Genomic DNA, 18,085 nt, shown 5'->3' on the forward strand with positions numbered 1-18,085 from the left:
AAGCATGTGAACAACAAGCAAGTTTTTATGAGGTAGGAGGGAGTGGTACAGTTCTGTATGTAGCATAATATATTAAATTTATATTGCCTTGAGGTTTTCTTCAGCAACCTCAAGGCAATATAATTGCATTTAGCAGATCTGGAGGGGGTTGTACAGCTGTTACCCGACCAAGTTTATATCAGTGTGCTTCCACAAAAATTTCATTGATAATAAATAAAACATCAGTGCATAAGTATGTCTTATAAAGATTGCACTAGACGCTGCAAGCCTCATTTTCCAGCATTTTAAGGTGAAACTGGGTTGATTTTTTTTGCTTGTCACTTAGCTAATTACTATTTCCACCAGACAGAAATTATTATTGTACATTATGAGCTTCTTTGTGCCCTCATCCTTCAGTCCCTCTGACTTTGGGCATGAAGCCCATCTGTCTGTGAACTCTGAAGGAAGATTATGTTACATTAGTATGACCTTGGTGTAAAGTAAGCTTAAGAGTGAAGATCCTGCTGGTCCAGGTAGCAGTCTGCTCACATCCTCACTAGCCTTGAAGAAAAAGCATCAGCATCGATTTTTTTTTTTTCAGCAAGTGCAAAAAATTATTATACTAGTTAGTACTTACATCTGGCTCTGCATTTAGATTATGTAATTATTTTATATTTTATATCCGTAATTTATATTTTATATTGTGATTTTTTTCTGTATCTTGGTTTACTGGAAAGCACTTTGGTGTACTTCGGTCTTTAAATGTGCTATATAAATAAATTTGATTTGATTTGATTTGATACTTAGGCATTACAGATGTATATATATTCATGCACTGGTGGGTCTCCATTGGTCTACCATCGCAAGTGAAGCTGATTTGTTCATCCTGCACTTGGAGCTACCTGCAAAACAACAGTTACTCTTACTGAAACGAAGTAAGGAGGGACTTTGATTCTTGAGTTTAATACATGTGTTGTCAAGGCTAGGGGAATGATAAATGGCTTGTGTCTTTATGGGCAGAATACAATCTGTTTTATTAACACAATAAGCAACAATTACAGCCTATTACATTTGGTTTCACTGAGGTATTATCCTCGTGATAATCAATATACTGCACTCAAACCACGTATTAGTACCAAACCGAGCTATCACAGCAATGTAGTTACATTTCTGGGATGGACCACATCAGGCTACAGCACGCCGTAGATTGAACACGATGCTGTAAATGAAGCATCACCAGTGCAAGGCCAAATATTAAATCAGTTTTATTTTAAAAATGCATGGACAAAGATTATATTTTGTATTTTAAAGTTGACAATTTGTATTTTTTTTTTTCATGAGCTACATTCAGAAGTTTTTTTTCCCCTTAATTAGACATTGTAGAATTAGACATGTACTTACTTGCTACGATTAAACCAGAAACAGTCATCTGCTGTTTTTCAGGAAACAGGGACACAGAAATGAATATTTTGCATCAGCATAAATTATATGTTTGTAAGTGGCTCACATTTACACGTTTGTGTTTAGTATGCAACAGCTCTGAGGCACTTCACCTCCCTCACAAAAGGGTTTTGGCCGCTGTCATGCTTAAATAATTTTGTTATTGTGTGAATTGTGTGGCCCCTGGTCTCTTTTGATGTTGTGGATATGCCGGAGCTCTGTGAGGTTTAGCACGAATGTGATGAATCCACTGAAGGCCGATATTAACAGAAATTGCAGCAAAAGGTCAATAAAGTTCCATCCAGGCTTGTACGCATCTCCTCCAGAGAGTGTTATTACTGTATCCTTTCTTACTGATGAGCCCGTGATGCACTCTGCAGTTACCATGAACATACCCCTCAGGATAACCGTGGCGAGCAGAGTGCATCTGACAGCTGACATTTACCCAAAAACACTTGTCAGTCACACGTGTGGGGGACATACAACCCCACATTCATTTCAAACGCTTTCTTGTTTGTTCTTTTCAATCCAGCAAACAAGCACGACCTCAGTCTGTCAAGAGATCTTTGTGACTCTGTGCAGTTCCTCCCGAGTTGAACCCAATCTTTCGGTGGACAGGCTCACAGGGTTGTGATCCTCCCCCGACAGATATGAGGGATTGTGATCTGTCAATCAGTATTGTAGCCCGGCAGCAGGACGAACACTCTGCCGTGTTTGATGTGGAGGGTAAGCTTTCCCGCTCTGTTTAACAAGAGGAGATCTTTCTGATGTTATCAGTTAGATCACAGAGCTCCTGGGTGCACCTGAGTGTTTTCATCTCTCGCTGCCTGCTACCTCTAATCACTTCTGTGTAAAAGCCAGCAGTGTTTTCATCAGAGTACTGGTCTGTGAATCATATTCGAGGTGATGTAATTTCTCCGCTGCGTGCCAAACTTGTCGTCTTGTTCCACGTTTCATGCTCACTTTCAGTTTGCACTCAGGAGAATTTATTTTCCCTGAATACATTTTCTGCTGTCTCTCTTCTATGAAATCATTGATTTCCAGTCCTGTCAGCGCAGCAGGACGGTTTCCTCATCAGTCCTGGCAGAATCACAAATACAGAAAGGCTGCTAAATAATGCAGGAGCTGTAGCATCAATAAGAGAGGCATGGGAGGCATCGGATTAATGCCCAGGTTGTAAACTCTTTGATGTCTACACTCTAAATGTGTGACTCCATCAGACCAGACAAGGTTAAACTGCATAACCAGCAATCGTCCATAAAGCTCATCTGTAGTGTTGAGTTAAGATTTAGACACGAGCCAGGTTACCAAAGGAGGGGGAATAAGCTTGGCACTGCAGCGAGCAGAGGATGAGCAGAGCATCTGAGCTGCACTGGGGTAGATTTTAAATCACAAGTGGAGCCTTTGCTAGTGATGAAAATACTTACCTCTCTGTGTTGCAGTGGTGAGGGTCAAAAAAGACGATCTTGGCTTTCACGACGGCTGCTTTTCTCGCATGTTGTGTTGGGATATATCACCTTCAGGGGAGCGGTTTGGCACGTTCTCCCAGTACAGTAAATGTTTACAGTTATGAGTCAGTCATCGCTAAGGAGGGATGGTGGCTGATTGTAAATATCCTAAAATGACTCACATTTATTATTTCAGACATGGCAATATGCTCCAAACACTTGTTTTGCTAACATTAAACTCTTTAACCCTTTAAACCCTAACCCGTCACCGGTGACGGTTAGCATTTTTAGCAAGAGTGGGCAACTCCAGGCCTCGAGGGCCGGTGTCCTGCAGGTTTTGGATCTCACCCTGGGTCAACACACCTGAATCAAATAATTAGTTCATTACCAGGCGTCTGGAGAACTTCTTCAAAACATGTTGAGAAGGTCATATAGCAATTTAAATCAGCTGTGTTAGATCAAGGACACATCTAAAACCTGCAGGAAACCGGCCCTTGAGGCCTGGAGTTTCCTTCCCCTGGTTTAAAGGGTAAATTAGGTCAGGGTTTAAAGGGTTAACTGTGTACCTGAACTAATCTACAATAACAACAACTTATCATACTGTGTGTGTACACAAAAGTAGAAGCTTTGCAGAATTTTACTGTTATTTTGGCAGTCCTATTGTAATCTGTATAAACGCCTTTTTGCCATAAAGTATTATTCCGTTGTCACACAGGACTAAAGATCCACTGGCAAATGAGTGGCATCCCCTGATCACTGGGGAAAAATATGTATTCCCTGGCTGGTTGGCAAGTGGTGGCTGGAGGTTGCTGTCTGTCTCCAGATGAACACAAACAGTGTCCTCCACATACCAACTTCCTCGTGATAACCTGCCAAGTTAAATCCTCTAGGTATCTTGGTATTCATCTAAATTACCCTTTGAGTTGGAATGACCACACTGGTAATTTGAGTTCTCCTTTGCAGCAAAGGCTGTATTTTTTTTTTTTTTTACGCAGGCTGAAAGTCTCGGAGAACACACGACAACTCATGAAGTATGAGACGTTGTGGTTATGGCAGCTTATGTGTATGGGCAAAATCTAAGCCGTTGCATCTGGTTCAGTCCATTTCTGAGCAGTCTGTACTCAGACAGACACAGAGGTTTCTGTCAGACATGTTGCATATCCTCCATCCTAAGTAGGAGCTCCTGCAGGCAGATGATGAAGAGCCCCAAAATACAAGCTGAAGTGTTTTAAAAATTCATTTTTCCCCATGTCAATCAAGATGTTAAATAACAATTTTTAAAGGTACAGTTAGTAATTTCTTCAGGTTATTTAGAAAATTGATGCATTCTCATAAACTTAGTATTAATCCATTAAAAATGCATAGGAGCAGGTAGATGCTGCCATGGTGGCCCGCCTAATAGTTCCCCCTAATCACATCTATATGGCTAGAGACTGGCCTCATATGTAGCACACCTTATAAGTTACTTTTAATTTAAGCATCACAAATAGCTCCTTCAAATATATGACCATTTAACACCTGCACATCTATATTTTCATCATCTCTTTGTCATTATGTCTCTCTCCTCCCTTATCTCCACCTCTTCCTCTTCCTCATTACCTGAAGCCTCATCTCCTGAACTGAAGTCAGGGCTCTAACATGACTATTCACCTCCAATATTGTCACAGTTACTTATTGTTAACAGGTTAAACATGCAATCTTCCCGTCTCCAGACAACTGGCTTAAAAACAGCAACAGTAGCTGGATATAAGCTAATGTTAGTCTAGCTAATGTTAGGCTTAAGCATCCAAAAAAATCAAACATTCCCTTTGATAAACATTTGTTTTGTTTTGTTTGACATTCTTACATTGTATTAGAGTTTATTCACTCAGCAGCAGAGTCTAACAATATTAGATCCACTTAGAAGAAAGTTTCACTAACACTGGCTAACAGAGGCTAACAGCAGCTAACAGCGTTAAAAACAGCAGACCAGCAGAAAAGCTCAGGATATCCTCAGCAACGCTGTTGGTGAAGTCATTTCACAGTTTCACTGCTGCTGCTAGGTGAGGAGTTGGCAAGTGTTTGCAAACCAGTCAGCATCTTCTGTGCAAACTATGAGGGGCTAAAGCAATGACAGGGGGTTTTCAGTGCAGCTGTCACCCAGAGACACCCAGGGACCACTTCATATTCTTGCATCTTTATCTGTCATTCAATTTCTTTGAGCTATTAGCTTTGCACTACACCACAAAGGGAATGCTGCTGTATGTAGCTAAACCGTGACACGTCAGTCAGTCATGCAATCATTGTAAATCACAAATAAACATGTATATTCTGATGAGTCATGCCAGAAAAGAAATGCAGTTTAATACCATAAAAATGTCCAGAGGCATTCTGTTTCAGCGATTCAGTGTACAAAATTTACTGTATTTTTAATGCAGTTTGCCACTGTGTATTTATATCAGGACATAAATTGCATCAGGAAAGTACTGACAGGTGTCCCAAACCTGAAGATGAAACAGGTAGAAAACTGAAATGTCATATGTGCCACCAACTACAGGTTGAGACATCTGTCACCTTGTATTCTTACGATACTCATTACCCTTCTTTTCCACCTTTTTCACCTTGTTTAGGTTTGTGGTGAAGCAGTGTTGGGAAAATTTAATATTGTGTGTTTTTATGCACCAGCCATCATTCAGTTACATTTAGTGATAAGGTGAAACCACTTTCCTAATGTTGGTGGGTCTCTCTCCGTCAAATCTAATCTGATCTGATCTTCTAAATTTGTGGTAAATAAACAAAATTAAGCAACAAAAGACTTTGTTACATATATTATTATAAAATCAGGCTCTAAGAGATTTAAAAATGAACTTACAAAGTCTTTTTTGTGTCCTCATGATGTCTTGAATACAGCTTAATACGCTCTGTCCAAAATTGCACTTTTCTTCTTGACTAATATCGACTCTTTTCTCTCCTTTTGCTGTCATTTCACCAGGAGGTAGAGGTCAGTTCTCTTCACTTTTTGTACAGCTCTCTTATAGCTGCCTTTGTCCAGTGTCTTTTGCATTCATGAGTAATTTCCTTGTCTCTTTGTGTGTCTTTATCTTTGCCTCACCATCCATCTTTTCTCCCTTTTTTGCAAAATCTCTTTCAATTTGCCCATTTTAATTAGAGCGATTAATGTTCTAATTAAACAGGGGTAAAAAGGCAGAGCATTTAAAAGGCAGCTCACCCCTGATACCATATGTCTCGAATATAGGCAGAGTGTGCAGATTTGTTGAGTTCATTTCCATAAAGAATGTACAGCCACAGTCTCTGGTGTGACTCACTTAGCTAATTATCATGCCAGTGTACACATTATAATCAGTGTCCAGTGATAATGTAAACTACATCACTTCTCCACTGTGATGTGGAGTGTAGCAGTGTTCATGCTGTATTTTATAATATCAGCAACACTGTGCACTCACTCTGAATTACCTGACTCTCTTGTCTTGGCAGCAGATGGTAAAGTAGTGTTTTCTTCCTCTTTCTGCAGGATGACTACGTGCGTACCTGGGATGAAAATCAAGGTTCTAATGACAGTAAGTTTCACAACATCTTGTTCCTTTCTGTGTGTGCTGCTGAGAGATGCTGAACATAAAAGCGTCTTGTTGAATTTTGATAGCTTACAAATGGCTCATAGAAGTTTTAGGACCAAGTTTTGCTTTCATAGATGCCTTAATTCTTGGCAGCATAGATTCACCAAGGTGCTGGAAACCCTCCTCAGAGACCAAGGTTGCCCCATGCTTTAATGTTGTTTATACTAAATTCAGGGCCTATCATCAAAATGTTGCAGCACATGTCAAGACTCATCAGACCAGGCAATGTTTTTGTCCAATTTTGATTAGGCTGCGCGAATCTTAGCCTCAGTTTCCTGTTCGTAGCTGACAGGAGGTGCACCCAGTGTTGTCTTCTGCTGCTGTAGCCCACCACCTTCAAGGTTTGATGTGTGTTCTACATATACTGGTTGTAATTAGTGGTTATTTAAGTTAGTGTTGCTTTTCTGACAGCTTTTAGCAGTCTGGCCATTCTCCTCTGACCTCTGGGATCATCAAGGCATTTTCACCCAGAGAACCCAGAGAGTTTTCTGTGTGGGGAAATCCCGATGAGCAATTTCTGAAATACTCAGACCAGCCTATCTTGTGCCATGCTACGTTCAAAGTCACCAAAATTGTCTTTCTTTGCTATTCCAATGCTAAGTCTGAACTTTATATGCCTAAATGTCATCTGGTTTATTAGTTATATTAAAGAGCAGTTGAAGAGGTTTACCTAACAAGGTGGCCTGTGAGTGTGCTTGCTTAATTAGAGAAAACAATAAATAACTTATACTCAGTGATCACTTTCTGTGTGATAATAATACAGTGGGGCAAAAAAGTATTTAGTCAGCCACCGATTGTGCAAGTTCCCCCACTTAAAATGATGACAGAGGTCAGTAATTTGCACCAGAGGTACACTTCAACTGTGAGAGACAGAATGTGAAAAAAAAATCCATGAATCCACATGGTAGGATTTGTAAAGAATTTATTCGTAAATTAGGGTGGAAAATAAGTATTTGGTCACCTCAAACAAGGAAAATCTCTGGCTCTCACAGACCCTGTAACATCTTCTGTAAGACGCTTTTCTGTCTCCCACTCGTTACCTGTATGAATGGCACCTGTTTGAACTCATCATCTGTATAAAAGACACCTGTCCACAGCCTCAAACAGTCAGACTCCAAACTCCGCCATGGCCAAGACCAAAGAGCTTTCAAAGGACACCAGGAAAAGTATTGTAGACCTGCACCAGACTGGGAAGAGTGAATCTACAATAGGCAAGCAGCTTGGTGTGAAAAAATCAACTGTGGGAGCAATCATCAGAAAATGGAAGACATACAAGACCGCTGATAATCTCCCTCGATCTGGGGCTCCACGCAAGATCTCATCCCGTGGGGTCAAAATGATCATGAGAACGGTGAGCAAAGATCCCAGAACCACACGGGGGGACCTGGTGAATGACCTGCAGAGAGCTGGGACCAAAGTAACAAAGGTCACCATCAGTAACACACTACAACGGCAGGGAATCAAATCCCGCAGTGCCAGACGTGTTCCGCTGCTGAAGCCAGTGCATGTCCAGGCCCGTCTGAAGTTTGCCAGAGAGCACATGGATGATACAGCAGAGGATTGGGAGAATGTCATGTGGTCAGATGAAACCAAAGTAGAACTTTTTGGTATAAACTCAACTCGTCGTGTTTGGAGGAAGAAGAATACTGAGTTGCATCCCAAGAACACCATACCTACTGTGAAGCATGGGGGTGGAAACATCATGCTATGGGGCTGTTTTTCTGCCAAGGGGACAGGACGACTGATCCGTGTTAAGGACAGAATGAATGGGGCCATGTATCGTGAGATTTTGAGCCAAAACCTCCTTCCATCAGTGAGAACTTTGAAGATGAAACGAGGCTGGGTCTTCCAACATGACAATGATCCAAAACACACCGCCCGGGCAACAAAGGAGTGGCTCCGTAAGAAGCATTTGAAAGTCCTGGAGTGGCCTAGCCAGTCTCCAGACCTCAACCCCATAGAAAATCTGTGGCGGGAGTTGAAAGTCCTGTGTTGCTCGGCGACAGCCCCAAAACATCACTGCTCTCGAGAAGATCTGCATGGAGGAATGGGCCAAAATACCAAGCTACTGTGTGTGCAAACCTAGTAAAGACCTATAGTAAACGTTTGACCTCTGTTATTGCCAACAAAGGTTATGTTACAAAGTATTGAGTTGTATTTTTGTTATTGACCAAATACTTATTTTCCACCCTGATTTACGAATAAATTCTTTACAAATCCTACCATGTGGATTCATGGATTTTTTTTTTTTTTTCACATTCTGTCTCTCACAGTTGAAGTGTACCTCTGGTGCAAATTACTGACCTCTGTCATCATTTTAGGTGGGGGAACTTGCACAATCGGTGGCTGACTAAATACTTTTTTGCCCCACTGTATATAAGATGGACCAACATGTATGACTATGCTGGTTTTAAGATTATGAGGAACATAAATATTATAAAAATGCTTATTTGGGGGGAAAGCCCTTTTGATGGTCTTATTGAGAGTTTCCTATAAATGTATTTAGGCTCAAATAAGGTTCTTAAGGCTTTTACAGTTCAAGTAAAAGATGAACTACTTTCATTAAAGCTAAATGTAAAACCACAGATTTGTAACTTGCTACACAATATTACTAAATATATACCGAGTGCTTCCTTGTTGCGTTTGTATCAGTCGTACGGTCTCATGTTTATCTTTAGCAATTAGTCATTTTTTGGCTTTCCATTGTGGAACTCCATTATGTCTGTGTTTCTCTGAAACATGATTCCATGCTCAGGCCTTTTCTGCAGTAAAGCTGCTTTCAGCTCAGTTTATAAAAGCCTCAGCAAGTATTGTGAAGCTCTGAAATACCTAGTTAGACGTAATATTTCTATAGAAAGAGAAGCTAAAAGTTTCAATTTGATTAGTGGCTTATCCGATCATAATTTAACCATGACTGCAAGAAATGCTGCAGTTACTCATACAAATGTTTTTACAAATGTATCACCATATATCTTAAGGCAAACTGAATGAACTGAAGGAATGGCAGAACAATATATACACCAATGCACACACCGAGGGCTAATCAGGGGAATCAGACACAGCTGGGGAAACAAGGCACAGAACAAATAAAAACCGAAAACTGGAACAAGGAGACACGGAGACAAGAACTTTAGTGAATGGATAAAAGTGAAGAACCGTGGAAAGGGAACAGTGAGAAAACAAACTGTGCTAACAGAGAATATACCCGGAACATAAGAGCAACCGAACACTAATGAAAAAGTGTGAAACCAGAATGGCCCGAAAACAACACAAAGAACCAGAAGCTCTGAAGAAAGAATGGAAATCAAAACCAAGACAATAACTCACAACTCCTAAATTTCAAATACTAGTAAAACCCCAGGTAGAAAGCCCTGGTTCATGGCATCTTTGAACAACTTAATATCAGCATTTCGGGTTTGCATCACGTATGCTTTGGCTCTGTAACAGGGAAATTCAATTAAAATTGTCTTCAAATGAAGTGCTTACTTTAAAAACAAACTATGGAAAGGTGTAGTTTGAGTTTCCCAGTATTTTAATTTTCTTTAACGACATTTTACATGTAAACCATCTCAGCTTCAAACCGTCTTTTCACACTGTCTATTTCGCTGACTTACTTCTTTAGACTTATGCATCTTGAGCATAGTAGGTGTTCCTCAATGATCAGTGCTAGGCCCCCTTACTAATATGTCTGTATATGTATAATCTTTAGGGTTTAGTTGAGAAACGTTTTGGCCGTCGAAGCCTAAATTTGCGTACTGACATTCTAAAAAAGTGCAGAGAGGCAGGGTAGATATTGAAAGATCAAAAATTGTAGTTGTCACAATCTGCTGAGTGGCAGGCAGGACGTGGACCAAAATGCAGGACTCAACACACACAGGGATAACTCAAAGAGGCAGCTTTAATTGCACTGTAGCAGAAAATAGACTAGAAACAAAAATCAAAAACCAGAGAACTAGAAACTAAGAACGAGGAACTAAGACACTGGGAAACTAGAAACTTTAAACTAGAAGCGAGGATGACGAGGAACATGGAGGAAACACACACACACACACCACAGAGCACATGGGAGTGGTACGACGCAACAACGGACAGAGGGACAGGAATAGCAAGGGAACAAGACACAGGAGGAGAGAACAGCTGGGTTTAATTAGACATAAAGAAACCAAGGAATCAAAGCAGAATACACCACACACAGGACAGGACTATCAAAATAAAACAGGAAGCATGAGACAGGCACGGAGACGTGGACTTGTCAAGGAGACACGACTGACTGGGGAGACACAGGAGATGAACAAACACAGAGATTAAACACAGGCTGGGATAAACACTAAGAGAGGAAGAACTCAGATAACTGAGAACTAAAGAAAACCAACAACAATAATCAAAGAATATAATAACAGAACAGAAACACAAATCCTGGATCGCAGACCTAGTACCGTGACAGTAATAAGCACAGAGCTAATCTGCGCTTGTAAATCAAAACTCAACATTTTTTGTAATAAAATAGTCTGCTGGACAAGTAGTCAGCCAACTGGCCTCCTTATGAAAACTCTGCCTTCCGTTATAGTGTCATGGAGTAGATTTAATAATGTGTGCTGAGCTAAAGAAGTTAACTAATGTTATCAAAAGGACAGTCAAGTTGCTTTTAATTAAGGGTGAGAAGATTGATGTGGTTTCTAAATTGACATATCTCTGGCTCAAATGCAAATTTTAAGAAACATGTCAAATTAAAATAGCCACTAAATGTAACTTGGCTCTTTCTCAACAAAATAAAAGCCAAAGCAAACCACTAGAATCGTTGCTCAAAAAAAATGGAAAGAAGCCAATTTAACATCATCACTATAAAATCTGCCCACTCTTGGCTCTTTATTGACCTGTGTTATATTTGTTTGGACTGGTATTCAAATATTCTTGCTTATAATTTGTCTGATACATTTAAGATGCCGACAAAGTGCGTATGTGTGAGTGTGTTTTGTCTGGTTAGTTTCGTCTCACTTGCTGTTGTTGTATCGCTCTGTGGACATTTTAATTGTTGGCCTGCCTGGTCACAGTGGAAGAAAACAAGCCTTAGGCTAACTATTCTGCAATGAATCAGATAGTAACATTGGTAAATAATGTTGTAACAAATAAAATGAAGAAAAAGAAACCGACTAGACAGGATTGCATTTTTTCTGTATGTGTTAAAGGAAAGACAGGCAACTCTGGACTAGTATCATTAACCCCTGGAGGGTCTTGGGTCGATTTGTGGCTCTAGGTCCGATAGTGTATGCATTTTTCTAGGACCCTCCAGGGGTTAAGGTTACAAATGAGGCAGTCCAAAGCAAAACACCCCTTTTAATGCTTCTTCTGTAACCCTGACACAACCCGATACTTTATTTGCTCAAAGAGAACATATTCTGTTAATACGTAAATGTCCAGGCCCCAGTGAAACAGGCTATTACCCTGTAAGATTTATTTATGGGATCTTAATGATAACACAAAACGCACACATATTACCCACCAGAATCCAAAGTATATCCAATTATCTCAAAATAAAACTATATTCATGAAACCTCCCAGGCTTTGTATAATACAGTAATGTATGTGCATGTAAAAAACCTTTTTCTGTACTCAAGATGTGTCATAATGCATTCATTATTCAGGCATGAATATAAATCCATGCAAAACGAAGAAATCCCTGCGATGGATGCTTTTGCAGTGAAAGCAAAGCTGCAAGATTGATTGAAACTGAATGTCATTATATGGCTGTGCTGCTGCACGATCCGTGGCCTGCATTTGAACTGTAGCGCTTTCCAGATGGTCACCGGTTCACCATATTAGACAGTGTTGCCTGTGTTTTTGTGGTTTTATTTTTATTCCGGGGTCAGACATGCACTGTCCACAGCTGCACTGATTCCTTGGCGAAGATGCTGAAAGATGTTTGCACTCCGCTTGAGCGGATCTGATGTGACTCCCACAGGAAATGCTAAACATTGGCTCGACTTCCACCCATCATCACTTCGCTCTGCTTCCTCCTTTTTCCTCCATCTCCACTCCAGCAGGAGCCGCGAGTGGAGGCAGAACAATTGAGGTCTCCTCCTTAACTCCTGCTGCAACTCCAGCCTTAATTGAGCCGGTGCCAGATGAAGTCATGACATGGAGTTTTGTCCTTAACCACTGTCACTAGATTTGCAGCCTAAATGAAGTCAGCTGAATAGCTGAGTCCATTAGCGGAATTTCCAAGGACTTAATGAAGGACTAATTATTGTTCCCAATGGGTGAGAGGTATAAAAGCATGAGAAGACAGTGAGGCAGAGGTGTGAAGCTAATATGCCTTGATTTAGTGTAAAATGACTGACATCAGCTTTATTCCTGCCAGCTCTAAGGCACTCTGATGATCAGGAAATTGTGGACTGTGGGTGAAGGCAAGTTGGCAGGTGTATGAGAGTGTGATAGGATGCTAATAGAAATATCTTATGCTCTGTTCATCTGTAAAGAGGAAATATTTTATTCAGAAGGAAGAATGCAAGGACGAGAACATTTACTGAAAATGCACAAAACATTACACACTCACTTTGTTAGTTACAACTTGCACATACTAGGTTGGGACCCCCCCTTGTCTTTAGAACTGTCTTAATGCTTTATGGCATCGATTCAACAAGGTGCTGGAACCATTCCCAGGCTATTGTTCCCCATTGACATGACAGTCTCACACACTTGCTGCAGATTTGTTGGTTGCACATCCGTGATGTGAAAGTGCTCTGTTGGAATAAGACAGGGGTGTCCAACTCCAGTCCTCGAGAGCTACCGTCCTGCAGCTTTTAGATGCATCCCTACTCCAACAGAGTAGCTTCAACATGTTGTGTGTTCAGAGATGGTCTTCTGAATACCTTAATGCAGTGGTTGCCAAAAATTAAACAACTGTGAGATACTGTTTGTCCGTGATTTGAACCGGGGGAACAAATTGTGGCAGGATCAGCCTGATATTATTTGTATCCCACTGTAACTTTACTGTATAAAGAGCTAACATTGCCAACATTTCAGTATAAGAAGTGTTTGTGAACTAAAAATCAAGAATTGTGGGATACTGTTTGTCCATTACTTGGACAGCCCAGAGCATGCTCCCGACGCAGGGGAAACAAATACTTTCGGGGATCCCTACCTGGCACCGCTGTTGTTCAGTTGAAGCCAAAGGCAAGATATGCTTCATCATATTTTATAGTCTTCGGTTTGGAAGAAAGGTGGTTTGGAAGCATATGATCCTTGATCCTATGCTTTGCGTTTGTGTGGGAGCCCCATCAGAAACCTGCCCATTATGCTAGAAGTGTCCAAGAATTCTTTTTTTTTTTTTAATCCCCCCCCCCCCCCACACACACACACACACACACACACACACACACACACACACACACACACACACACACACACAATGGCTCTCCCCCACTTCGGGAACCACTGCCTTAATGTAGCAAGTGGTTATTCAGCAGTCTGTACTCAGACCAGCCCTTATGGCACCAACAACCATGGCACGTTCAAAGTCGTCAAAATCATCTTTTTTATTCCCATTCTTATGCTTGGTTTGAACTTCAGTGAGCTGGCTTTACCATGTCTCCATGCCTAAATGAATTCAGTTACTGCCATGTGATTGGTTGATTAGAGCAGTTGAGTAGGAATGCCAATCACAGTGGCTGATGAGTGTACATCCAAACTCTAAGGCAGACCTTCCCAAAGTGTGGGGCCCGCCCACTAAGGGGGGCGCAGAGCCATTGCGGGGGGGGGCGGAATGAAAAGGGGGGGGGGAAAAAAAACAAAACGCTTGGACACTGCTAGCACGGGGCGCCCACAGAAACGCAAAGTAGGAGATGAAGCATTACAGCGAAGAAAAACCCTAAACAAGCACCGAGTGCGCAACGACGTAATGTGAAATTCACAGAGAAACTCGCGGATTCTTCCACTGACCGCTGCGGCACACCTGCACCAGGGCACACCTCCGCCTACCACACTCCTGCTTTACAGGTGAAAATAGAGCAACAGGACCGCTAGTTTCTGCTGTGTTTTACTTGCATCTGTTTGAAAGACTGAGTGTAAACACAAAAAATATTAAAAATGTTTCCAAACCAACTTCATTCTAAGCCAAAGACTAGAAAATTTGAAACCACCAGTTCTTCAGTCACTACCTTGCACGACAAGCAAAGATTTCCAGTAGTACACAAGTGTCTACATAAAGCCACGGTAATAGTTGGGTTTTAATTCTCATTTAACTTGTTGCCATGGCAAACATTAAAAAATGAAATGTCATCTTTGAACTTAATCCTGAGTTTTTGAGGCTCTCGTCTTATCTATTTTGCAGTCAAACACACCAGCATACTGTGGATCAACTTCACAAGTGGCATTTGCGTCTTCAGCTTTTATGAAACTTTAAAATGCTTGCCTTAGGTTGTCAGATGAGTAGTATTCCACATCTTTCATTTCACACAGCATAAAACCCTTCATCTATTTCCCTTTCTCTCATTCTGACGCAAGTGTGTTATCTCCCTCCATTGATCTGCCTTCCTTTATGACTGGCCTAATGAAGCAAAAGAGTGAAAAGAGGAGATTTGTCCCTCTGAGACATCACTAAATCAGTGTGATGTCTTTACTCCGAAGCTCTGAGCCTACAGGCCTCATTTCTCAGCCGGGCTGCCCAGACTGCTACACTGCTTTGCAGAGGAAGACAGAGCTTTAGAAATGTCAACAGACAAGAGAGCCAAAGCCGTCAACAGACTGAGGTGGAAATTTGCATTCAGGAATCGTAGTAGCTGACTCCGCTTTAGTCGATGCTGTCCCAAATGAGGGTGGCCAAGAGAGCTCACCGCAGCTTATTAAAGGACAGATAGATAAGACACAAGCCAATTAAGGAATTGTCTTCATTTATTTGACATTACATGCAAAGCACAACTAAGTACGCTGTGAATATCTCTGATGGGAAAGTTTTCATTTGCATTGTCTTTGTTTGACTTGCGGTGTGTTTTTTGTCCTGGTACTTTAGCAGATAATTGTGTGAAATTTAGTGATGGAAAAGGACCCCAAATTCAGACTCATGAGCAGGTGTCAAGTGAAAAGGACATTTTATTTAAGGCAAACCAAAATCCATCAGTAAACACAGGAACATGGGGACACTCTACAGGAACACTACAGACTGGGATGAATATTAGCATGAACATGAAACAGGGTGAGACAACAAAGATCTATGGGGAGATAAGGGCTATATAAACACACAAGATAATTAATGAGATGTGGAATAGCAGGGAACACAACAGAAATTTATCTGAGAAACAAGAGAAAGTACTACAAAATGCAGCGTACACAAGGCAGGAGATCCTATAAATTCTGTTCCTCTGGACGTAGCATTTTCAGTTTTCCATCAGTGAAGGATTGGTAGGAGACTTCCAAAATACAATAGGAAGAACTGATGGAGACTATACATGGGGAACACAAGAGAGGCAGGGAAAACTGGAAGAACTCAACAGTAAGTGGAACAAAAACACAAAGCTAAAAACACAATAACAAACTAAGAAACAAGCTGACTATAACCAGGAATCAACAGAACTCTGAAGTCCAAAACACAAAAGGCTGGGTGAAAGACTCAGAACCGAAACAAATAGTTAATCCCAATCTTAATATCATCAGATGGCTCAGTTGATACCTTTTCTCCACTTTGCTGTTGGCCCTACAAGCCACTTTGCAACCTGACGCAACCGCTGCATCTGCTCTGCCCGCTCTGTCATGTGCTGTGGGTCTTGCAGCTGCTCTAGCAAAACTAATCTATACATTTGTTTGACTAATGTTGGCCTCAGTGAAGTGTATATATTTGTGAGTAGGATCTGCAGTACATGTGTTGCAAAATGAATGAGTATTTGTCATTAATTTCCTTATGTTTTGCTGTTTCCATTGTCTAAAGCTGCACTGCAGTGATCTCTCTTTGTTGCTGTAAAAACAGGTCCAGGAAATCTACAGTTGAGTTGTGCAACCCCACAAATGACTAAATTGGCATACTTAAAGACATTAAATTGTGGTAGACAAACTGTTGTAATGTAAGGTTGCAAGAGTAATCAAGCACACACACCCTAACAATTAAGTGCATGTGTAGAGCACTGATGTTTTTAAGTATACCTTTAAGTGTACACTGGATTTACATATGCTGATCTAAGATAGAGAGGCCAATAAATGGTAAATGGCCATTTTCTGGATATATTAAAGGCAAACAGCATGGGGAATTTTGCTGAACCCACACTTTACAAGGACTGTTCCTCTAGAGCAGGGATTCAAATATAAGGCACGGGGGCCTAAATCAGCCCAGCAAAGTCTCCACTGGATGGCTTTGAAAAATAAAGGCTGAGATATACCCACTGTAATGGCCGCTTCACTCACACACACAACAATGTTTCACAGAAACTTGAATTCATACCCACTGTTACGGCACAGGAAGCCATTGCAGTATTGTCCTGAAGGATCGGTGCCGCCATTCAGATAACATTGCTGCTAAAGTACTGCTATAGGAGGAGAAGAAGTCAAAACTTGTCACGGCGAGTGAGATGAGCCGTGTGGAGATGATCAGAGATGGGCAGTAACGCGTTACTTGATTACTTTTTTCAAGTAACGAGTAAAGTAAGGGATTACTATTGCAAAAACGGTAATTAGATTACTGTTACTTTCCTGTAGGAACGCTGCGTTACTAAAACCGTGATTTTTTTTTTTTTTTTGCGTGAATGTCTCATGACAGTGACGTAAGCGAGTGCGACGTTTGTGACAACAGCTGTGTGCAGATCAACAATGGATAATATATCGAGTGCGGGAGAGAGTATGAGCATGCAGCATTTAAAGCGCGGAAGTACTGACCTTACTTTGAGTTCGATTCCATAAAAAGTGACAAAAACATTAGTGTCTGTTGTGCGTGGGAAGAAAACTTCTTTTTACAGCGAAAAAAACCCTAAACAAGCACCGAGCGCGCTACCACGTAATGTGAAATTCACAGAGAAACTCGCGGATTCTTCCACTGACCGCTGCGGCACACCTGCACCAGGGTAAACCTCCGCCTACTGCACTCCTGCTTTACAGGTGAAAATATAGCAAAAGGACCGCTAGTCTTTGATTTTATTTATTTTCTGCTGTGTTTTACTTGCATCCATTTGAAAGACTGAGTGTAAACACAAAAAATATTTTATTTAATGTGCTGGAATGTGCAGAAAATAGGTTTAACTAATGTTTAACTAATTTCTTCAAGTCAGAGAATGGTGCATATAATTAAATTTTTGCTTTATGCATAAAGTTAAAAGATTAAAACTAATAAAACAAGTTAAAAAAAAAGAGACTTTTCCATTTGATTACATTTCGTATGATGGATTATGCAGAAAAAGTAGAATTGGGCTGAAAGATCTATCGCTTTATCACCTATTCAGGTTGTAAATTGTGTTTTTAAAAAGTAACTAAGTAATTAATTACTTTTGAAAATAAGTGATCAGTAAAGTAACGGGATTACTTTTTTGGGGAAGTAATCAGTAATTAGTTACTGATTACTTTTTTCAAGTAACTTGACCAACACTGGAGATGATAAAGGAGGATCCTATCGCAGGCAGTCGTGAAGGT

General features: G+C 40.7%; 1 protein-coding gene across 2 annotated transcripts in view; it reads left to right on the forward strand.

Annotated features, from left to right (window-relative positions):
* The window catches only part of spock2 (SPARC (osteonectin), cwcv and kazal like domains proteoglycan 2), a 41,541-nt gene that overhangs the window by 13,594 nt on the left and 9,862 nt on the right, over positions 1-18,085 (forward strand). The window contains exons 2-3 of one of the 2 annotated variants that reach the window (XM_040001597.1): positions 5,839-5,847; positions 6,379-6,424. In XM_040001597.1, the coding sequence (XP_039857531.1) occupies positions 5,839-5,847; positions 6,379-6,424 (55 nt within the window). The remainder of the gene's footprint in view (positions 1-5,838; positions 5,848-6,378; positions 6,425-18,085) is intronic. The other variant, XM_040001598.1, reaches the window with a different exon arrangement.

Source organism: Simochromis diagramma, unplaced genomic scaffold, assembly GCF_900408965.1.
Source record: "Simochromis diagramma unplaced genomic scaffold, fSimDia1.1 OVJJ01000421.1, whole genome shotgun sequence".
NCBI lineage: Eukaryota > Metazoa > Chordata > Actinopteri > Cichliformes > Cichlidae > Simochromis > Simochromis diagramma.